This window comes from Mandrillus leucophaeus, unplaced genomic scaffold, assembly GCF_000951045.1.
Source record: "Mandrillus leucophaeus isolate KB7577 unplaced genomic scaffold, Mleu.le_1.0 Scaffold257, whole genome shotgun sequence".
Taxonomy (NCBI): Eukaryota; Metazoa; Chordata; class Mammalia; order Primates; family Cercopithecidae; genus Mandrillus; species Mandrillus leucophaeus.
In genome coordinates this window covers 105,804-115,019 of record NW_012102665.1, presented here as the reverse complement: position 1 = coordinate 115,019, position 9,216 = coordinate 105,804, and the positions used below count along the sequence as shown (strand labels likewise).

General features: G+C 40.8%; 1 protein-coding gene and 1 pseudogene across 2 annotated transcripts in view; one reads left to right on the top strand and one right to left on the bottom strand.

Moving 5' to 3' along the window:
- Positions 1-8,045, bottom strand: part of NDUFV2 (NADH dehydrogenase (ubiquinone) flavoprotein 2, 24kDa) — a 34,221-nt gene extending 26,176 nt beyond the window's left edge. Inside the window, exon 1 of the mRNA XM_011983914.1 lies at positions 7,886-8,045. Within this exon, the coding sequence (XP_011839304.1) occupies positions 7,886-7,939 (54 nt within the window). The 5' untranslated portion in view covers positions 7,940-8,045. The remainder of the gene's footprint in view (positions 1-7,885) is intronic.
- Positions 2,153-3,739, top strand: LOC105542373 (annotated as a pseudogene). The gene has a single exon (XR_001006457.1). The product of XR_001006457.1 is annotated as an adenylate kinase 2, mitochondrial pseudogene (transcript).
- Positions 8,046-9,216: the final 1,171 nt, after the last annotated feature.

The window sequence follows — 9,216 nt, the reverse complement described above, 5'->3', positions numbered from 1 at the left end:
TGAGACTCTGTCTCAAAAAAAAAAAAAAAAAAAAATCCCTGAAAAACATAAGGTTTTCAGTGCATTTTATTTTAACAAAGTTGATGCTGGGTTAATAATTGTGAAATCTATTTCAAGGATAATCGTAAATACAAACGCTTACTCTATGTCAGATTTCATGGTATAAACTTTACAAATCTACACTATAATTCATTTAATCCTCTCAGCAAGCCTACCAAGTAGGTATTATTATCTTATTTTACAGGTGAGAAAATTAAGGCTCAAAGAAGGGGGAAAAACTCTCCCTAGATCACACAGCTAAATACATGAAATGCCACATACAGATTTTCCTGACTTCAGTACATGCCTTAACCACTAAAATTTAAGTTTTGCTGTATTTTCAGATAGACATAGGAGGACTTTTGCAAACATCCTCCAAGTAAAATTCCATCAGTAACTTAGCTAAAAATGTTATTCAGGTTAAAACGTAAGTAATTTTTACCATACTATGAGAGAATTAACAAATGTAATTTGGCTAAATTTTATATTATAGAAAAGCTGCACGAACAGCCCAGGTATTACAGGCACTGTGCATTACAGATTAAGATAACAACATTAATGATTCCGGTCATCTTGACCATACATTAAAGAAAACATTCTTTAAAGATATAAAATCCCACATGGATACAAGCAACAACCAACTGTTCTAAGGACAAGAATAATTTCTAGAAATGAAACGCCCATCCAGTGGACCTGGGGTTCAGTCTCATCTCATGTACTTCACTGTCCTTGTATATGTAACTAGCTGTACCTATGGCATTATCTCAACTTACACCTTCCACTCATCCATCATGACCAAGGTTAATCTCCTCCTCTTACCCCTTTAAAGCCCCTAAACCTCCATCTCTTTTCCCTAAGCAAAGTGAAATCATTTCCCTAGTCTGCTTACACTGGCACACCTTTTATTATTAGAGTGCCTATTAAATTTAAATCTTCACCATACATAGTGATTTCCCTTAGCAACTTCAATTGTTTCAGCAACTTCAGAAAGGTAGATTAAAAACAAAACAGGACTTGCAAATAAACCCAGCCCTTACTACTGTGTGATCTTGGGCATTTATTTGTCCAGCAATCTTCATATATCTTACAGGTAACACCTAGCAAAATATCCCATAGATAAAGCCACCTTCCCCCTAACCAAAATGTGTGTAAACTGTCTTTAATGTTTTGTTGAATGAAAGACATTTCCTACAACTGATTTATAACATGCTTCCCGAACTGATTCAAAAACTACTGACAAGGTTCCCCATTGGAAAATCAGACTGACTTTCACTTAATAGGTTATACACCATGGTCAATAGACATATAATTTATTACTCAATGTACTGAGCACTAAGGTACTCAACAGTGCCCAAAGAGAAGGGAAAGCCAACTATTTATAACTTTGAAACGGAAACTGAGTTCGCGTCTCTAATAAAAAGGTCACATCTCTAATAAAAAGGCCTACTGAAGCTCACTGCATAAAGTTTGTTCATTCTCTCTCTCCTTAAACTGCTAATTTATGGCTATGGCAGGCAGAATAATGGTCTCCCAAAGATAACCACATCCTAATCCTGGAAACCTGTGAATATTAGTTTACACAACAAAGGAGAATTAAGGCTGCTAATCAGCCAACCTTAAAATAGTGAGATTATCCTAGATTATCTAGGTGGGCCCAATGTCATCAATCACAGCATTCTTACAAAGCGGAAGAGGAAGGAGAGTCAAGGAAGAATATGTGATGAATGCCAGAAGTAGGGTCAAAGTGATGCATGTAAGAACTAGACCTGCCTTTGCGGGGTTTGGAGATGAAAGAAGGGATCAAGAGCAGCCTCTAGGAGCTGGAAAAGCCAAGAAAAGAGATTCACCTCTAGAGCCTCCAAAAACGAATGAAACTTGGCCTACACTTTAATTTTAGCCCACTGAGACCTATGTCACTTTTAACCTCCAGAACTGTAAGGTAAAAAATGTGACGTTTTATGCCACAAAGTTTGTGGAAATTTGTTACAGCAGGAATAAAAAACTAAATGTTTTGGGGTGTTTTTCCTACATTAACTTCTTTAGAGTCCTTTGAGTCACAATGGAGATACACTGGGAAATTACAAAATCAAGTTTAAGAATCTCTAATGGAGAGTGAGAGACTTCGGTGGACATGGCTCCCAGCGTGCCAGCGGCAGAACCCGAGTATCCTAAAGGCATCCAGGCTGTGCTGCTGGGGCCTCCCGGGGCCTGTAAAGGCACCCAGGCACCCAGATTGGCTGAAAACTTCTGTGTCTGCCATATGGCTACTGGGGACATGCTGAGGGCCATGGCGGCTTCTGGCTCAGAGCTAGGAATAAAGCTGAAGGCAACTATGGATGGTGGGAAACTGGTGAGTGATGAAATGGTAGTGGAACTCATTGAGAAGAATTTGGAGACCCCCTTGTGCAAAAATGGTTTTCTTCTGGATGGCTTCCCTCGGACTGTGAGGCAGGCAGAAATACTCGATGACCTCATGGAGACGCGGAAAGAGAAGCTTGATTCTGTAATTGAATTCAGCATCCCAGACTCGGCTGATTCACCCCAAGAGTGGCCGTTCCTACCATGAGGAGTTCAACCCTCCAAAAGAGCCCATGAAAGATTGCATCACTGGGGAACCCTTGATTCGTCGATCAGATGATAATGAGAAGGCCTTGAAAATCCGCCTGCAAGCCTACCACACTCAAACCACCCCACTCAGAGTACTACAGTAAACAGGGGATCCACTCTGCTATCGATGCATCCCTGATCCCTGATGTCGTGTTCGCAAGCATCCTAGCAGCCTTCTCCAAAGCCACATCCTAGTATCAGAAGGCCAGACGAGACTACACCACTGCTCATCAACCCGCGGCGTGATCCCTGCTCTTAGGTGCTGGGCAGAAGGGAAGGGTGGTCAGGGTGAGGATGGTGAGGGAGGGCTGGTGAGGGGCTCAGAAGAATACTGGGAACAACAGCAGTGTTATTGTAGTGTGGCAGTTTCTTTTATACATAGGTGCGAGTTTTTAAAGTGTAAGGGAAAAATTAATTTTTAAAAAAATACCATGCTTGGAGGGTGGGGGTAAAAATAGAGAGATACAGTATTGTTTCTAAGGAATCGGGTTTTCATTTACTCTGGACTGGTGAAAATATTTTTTAAAGCCAGTGCACTAAGACGTCAGCTTTTATCTCAGAACCCCATGGGTTCCAGACCAAGAGTACAGGAAATCAAATTGTTGTCCTGTGTGTCTATAGCTTGCAACAGGGAGGCTTTGATTACTGACCCTGGTTCCACACACTGTAAGATCAAAAAACCGTCTCCACATTTGAAAGAGACGTAAGGTGTACTCACAGGGATGGTGGCTCAACAAATCAAGCATACTGGAATCAAGGGGAGGGGGAAGGGAATGGAATGGAAAGGGAGGCTGATTCCCTTCCCCTGACTTACCACTGATTTACTAGGCTACCTACTCTCATGAGTAACCTCTCACAGTACCCAGCACATGCCAGTCCAATGCTTCTTTTATCTGCAGTGTGTGAAGGGACTCTTTTAAATAAATGAGCAAGTGTCCTAAGCTATGTCATCCAAAGATTGTCCTTTCCATTATCAAATCCTGTGACTGGGATCACTCAACAGCACTGTGATGTGTTATTTTCAATGAGGTACCTTTCTTAACTGACCAAATGCTGCTTTGTTTGGCCCCTAAATCAATAAAATGTTAAAATTTGTAAAAAAAAAAAAAAAAAAAAAAAAAATTACTATAATGGAATGGGGAAACATTTCATTGTACAAAACTTAAAATTTGGAAGGAAAAGTGCCACCACACAAGATCACAAGATGGCATACTTCTAGTATGGCTAAGTAGACACTGTCAGGGCAAACCATTGAATAACTATAAACTCTGGACAAAATATTTTATAAAAACAAAAGCTTTCTGAAGGCCCTGGGGAACAACCAAACAGGCAGACACAGAAGGGGAGTCTACATGCATAAAAAGCCAATGAGGTTTCTGTTTTTCCTTTACATCTTTTAGCCTGAAGGCAGGCCTCACTTAGAGTTTAGAACAACAACAGACATGGTCAAGTGGGAAATCCCAGAAAAGGAAGAGTCAGAAAGGGGGAGGGAGTCCTATACATTCGCTATATAAATTCTACGGAAATCTCTGGCTGAACCCTGAACCATGCATGTACATGCTGCAGACTCCAAGGAACCTAGCTAAAAGAACAGAACCAATATTTGATCTGCTGCCCACAAGGGATATGGATAGCAACAACAAAACACACTATTTGGAGGAATAAAACAGGATCTAGAACCTCTACAACATTATCATTCACAAAATTCAGCATACAATCCAAAATTGTTCGACATATGGGAAACAAACAAAAAAGGAAAACACATTTTCAAGAAGAAAGAATCAACTAGAAACTTCAGGACAGCTATAATCATGCTTAAAGACATAAAGGAAAATATCCTCAATGAATGAAAAAGTATACAATACAGATGGTCCCTGACTCACAATGGCCTGTCGTGCAATTTCCCAACTTTAAAGCATGATGAATATTCAGCATGCTCCTCGATTAAGTCCAGATAACCCCACTGTAAATTGAAATTTACATACTTTCAATTTACAGTGGGTTTAATCAGGATGTAATCTCAGTGTAAGTAAAGGAGTATCTGTAATTGAAAATGCCACCACAATCCTCTCACCTTCAAAACTACAGTAGCAGCTTGGGAATGAGGCAGTGGTAAGTTCTAAAGTGGCATCAACATTACAGAAAAACCATGGGCAATTACTGAAGAAGGGAATAAACTTATTCTGATTATCTATTACTCCATAATTTATAACTTTTAGTCAATTACTACAATCACCTATGAGGTATTATCTCACTTTACAGAAAAGAAAAATGAGGCTCAAAGAGATTGTGATGGCTCAAGGTCACACAAACTAGTACTTAATTCTGGCCATATTTTAAGCAACAATGAGCTGAAAAGCCTCTTCAAGAGAATGGCAGCTAGCAAAGCAGAAATTAGAATAGGCAATTTATTTGAAAGCATAATCATTAAAGGTTTCTCATTTAGGCCGGGCGCGGTGGCTCACGCCTCTAGTCCCAGCACTTTGGGAGGCCGAGGCGGGCGGATCACCAGGTCAGGAGATCGAGACCATCCTGGCTAACACGGTGAAACTCCGTCTCTATAAAAATACAAAAAATCAGCCAGGCATGGTGGCGGGCGCCTGTAGTCCCAGCTTCTCGGGAGGCTGAGGCAGGAGAATGGTGTGAACCCGGATGGCGCAGCTTGTAGTGAGCCGAGATCGCGCCACTGTACTCCAGTCAGGGCTACGAGCCAGACTCCGTTTAAAAAGAAAATAATAAATCAATAATAAAAAATAATACTAAAGGTTTCTCATTTAGGAAAGGAACTTAGGTAGACTTTTCTTGTACTTTTCTTGATACTTGCTCGGTTTAATGTGAAATCCCACTACTTGTGAAAGGTTAGAAGGGACTGGTTATATAAGCAATAGAACAGCCTCACAATGGAATGCTATGTAGCATTAAAATGATAGTGTAGCAATGTCTACTGATAAGAAAAGCTGATCAGAATACATTACAAAAAAGCAGGCTACCAAACAGTATAAATAATATCTTCCCCATTTTGTAAAAACTAATTATCTGTAAGGTCTGTTAAGTGTAGACATCAAAATGTTAACAATGGTAATTTCCAGGTTGACAAGACAATGATTTTTATTTTTTGAGCTTATTCTATATGCTAATCTCAATACTGTTTTTCCTATAACGTATTACATGTGTAATAAAAATTAAACTTATTCATCAACTCAAATATTGTGTACATACTGCATATCAGGTACTATTTGTTTAAAAAAAGCGGGGAGGGAGAGGCGGAGCGGGAGGGAGACAGAGAGGGAGAGAGGGACAGAGGGACAGAGGGAGAGAGGGAGAGAGGGAGAGAGGGAGAGAGGGAGAGAGGGAGAGAGGGAGATGGAGAGTTGTAGAAACATTAAACCTGATTAAAATGGTCCTCCACTACCTCAAGTTGTTCTTTTTCATTGTTAAAACTGCTTTTCAATTTATACTTCTAGCCCCTTTGCCTCAAAAACAAAAGAAAATCTAGAGGCACTCTTATTTCTATTCTTTCTACCATGTCTGATGCTCATCATCTTTCACCGAGCATTCTGCAAGAGCCTCTTATCTACTTAGTCTCCCAGTTTCTGGGTCCAAATCAAACCCATTCCACCCTCAGTCCTATCCAGTGACCCATCCAAAACAGAAACCAGATCTTATTTCTGTACTCTAAAACCTTTCACTGACTTCTTACTGCCTCTGAGATAAAATCAAATTCTTCAGTATGGCACGCAAGGAGCTCCAATATCTGGCCCCTGTCTCTCCCTTATTTCATTTGGGAACACACCTTACCTCCAACAGCAGAGGTGGCTTCTCATACATACCGATCTTTTTCTTGCCAACAAGCCTTTTTTTAAGTTGTCCTTTCCACCTAGAATACCCTCTGACCCCATGCCCAATCTGTTAGTACTACCTTCAGGAAAAATCTTATGCACCTTGAAACCACATTGGATGACCCTATTCACATCTCTAACACTGTGCTTTTACATCATCTCATATTTATCTTAAAGTTCCTCTTACGTGAGACTATCAATTCCAAAAGAATGGGAACTAAGTCTTTTCCTTATCTGTAATATGAGGAAAAAGTAGTATCAACCTCAAAAATGGGATGTGGAATGTAGATATTTAACTCAGTGCTTGGCATACAGAAAACAGTTATCAAATGACTATCATTATTATCCACACTGTTACCTAGAGCTCAGCAGTGCATGACCTACAGTAAGACTTCAAATGTTTACTGAAAGACTGAACTCTGCAAAAAGGAATATTCCCATTTTACAACTGAAGAAACTGAGGAAGATTAATAGCACAAAGTCATAGAGCCACAAAAGGCAGTTGAGCTACCATCCAAACTCGAGTCTAACTCTTAAAAACCCTGAATTCATTCTCAACGAACATACACTATCTCCCTCTTGCTGAGAAATGACTTAACCTATTTTACTCCTAGAAAACAAACAAAACTAAGGCTTCTTTCCAGTATTACTTGTGTAACAGGCCCTGTTGTTATACTCGACATTTCTGGCATCTGCATTTTTAGATTAACATGAAGGAGTGTTTCAACTTCTCTGCAATTCAATTTCCTTGCCTACAATAAGATGTACTTGGATCTCAAACAGACCATTTAACCTCTAAAATCCTGTGGTTCTTTAACTGGGTGCAGTTATTTGCGGCACCGTTCTTTCAGAGTTAGTTTGATACCATTTATTTAGCCAGCATTTCCGATATGCAAAGCACACTGCAGTAAATCAAACATTGGTCACCCTTTTCCAGCCCTAAGGAAGTTCTCCGTAAGCCTTCACGAAGCAAGCCAGAGCTCTCCAGTATGCTGCAACCTAACAGCATCCAGGTCACTAGGCTTGAAATGCGAGGTGCCTCCTTCGGGGCGGGGGTCTTCGAAACTGATCTGGCCAGGGCAGGCCTAGATTCTACGCTACAGCGAAATAGCAAAAAAACAAAACAAAACAAAACAAAAACACATCACCAAGCAGCCCCTCTTTTCTGTCCTCCTCGACCAAACTAGGAGTACACTTCCCAGTCTGGCAGCCCTCCCTCGAGGCTTCTCACTCACGGTGGGGCTGCAGCGGCCTCCCTAAGAGGGCGAAGGCCGCAGTGTCCTTGCTGCCGCCTGCAGGCCCGTGCAGAGCCCAGGGCTCTCCTGCGCCCAAAACTAAGGGAGACACAGAGAGCAAGAGAAGGGCGGCAGCAGCGCCGGGCTCAGCGCGAGCCTCCTTACCCAGTGGGCGGTGAGGCCAGCCGCCCTGGCCCGGAGCGCCGCGGAGAAGAACATGGCGGGCCACACTGTTCACCTTTCCCCGGCCGCGCCAGGCGAGAATCCCGAGCGAGCCCAGGACGCACAGCGTGCGCGTTCCCGACCCCAGGCCTAGGCGTCCCGGGCTAATAATTGTGAAATCTATTTCAAGGATAATCGTAAATACAAACGCTTACTCTATGTCAGATTTCATGGTATAAACTTTACAAATCTACACTATAATTCATTTAATCCTCTCAGCAAGCCTACCAAGTAGGTATTATTATCTTATTTTACAGGTGAGAAAATTAAGGCTCAAAGAAGGGGGAAAAACTCTCCCTAGATCACACAGCTAAATACATGAAATGCCACATACAGATTTTCCTGACTTCAGTACATGCCTTAACCACTAAAATTTAAGTTTTGCTGTATTTTCAGATAGACATAGGAGGACTTTTGCAAACATCCTCCAAGTAAAATTCCATCAGTAACTTAGCTAAAAATGTTATTCAGGTTAAAACGTAAGTAATTTTTACCATACTATGAGAGAATTAACAAATGTAATTTGGCTAAATTTTATATTATAGAAAAGCTGCACGAACAGCCCAGGTATTACAGGCACTGTGCATTACAGATTAAGATAACAACATTAATGATTCCGGTCATCTTGACCATACATTAAAGAAAACATTCTTTAAAGATATAAAATCCCACATGGATACAAGCAACAACCAACTGTTCTAAGGACAAGAATAATTTCTAGAAATGAAACGCCCATCCAGTGGACCTGGGGTTCAGTCTCATCTCATGTACTTCACTGTCCTTGTATATGTAACTAGCTGTACCTATGGCATTATCTCAACTTACACCTTCCACTCATCCATCATGACCAAGGTTAATCTCCTCCTCTTACCCCTTTAAAGCCCCTAAACCTCCATCTCTTTTCCCTAAGCAAAGTGAAATCATTTCCCTAGTCTGCTTACACTGGCACACCTTTTATTATTAGAGTGCCTATTAAATTTAAATCTTCACCATACATAGTGATTTCCCTTAGCAACTTCAATTGTTTCAGCAACTTCAGAAAGGTAGATTAAAAACAAAACAGGACTTGCAAATAAACCCAGCCCTTACTACTGTGTGATCTTGGGCATTTATTTGTCCAGCAATCTTCATATATCTTACAGGTAACACCTAGCAAAATATCCCATAGATAAAGCCACCTTCCCCCTAACCAAAATGTGTGTAAACTGTCTTTAATGTTTTGTTGAATGAAAGACATTTCCTACAACTGATTTATAACATGCTTCCCGAACTGA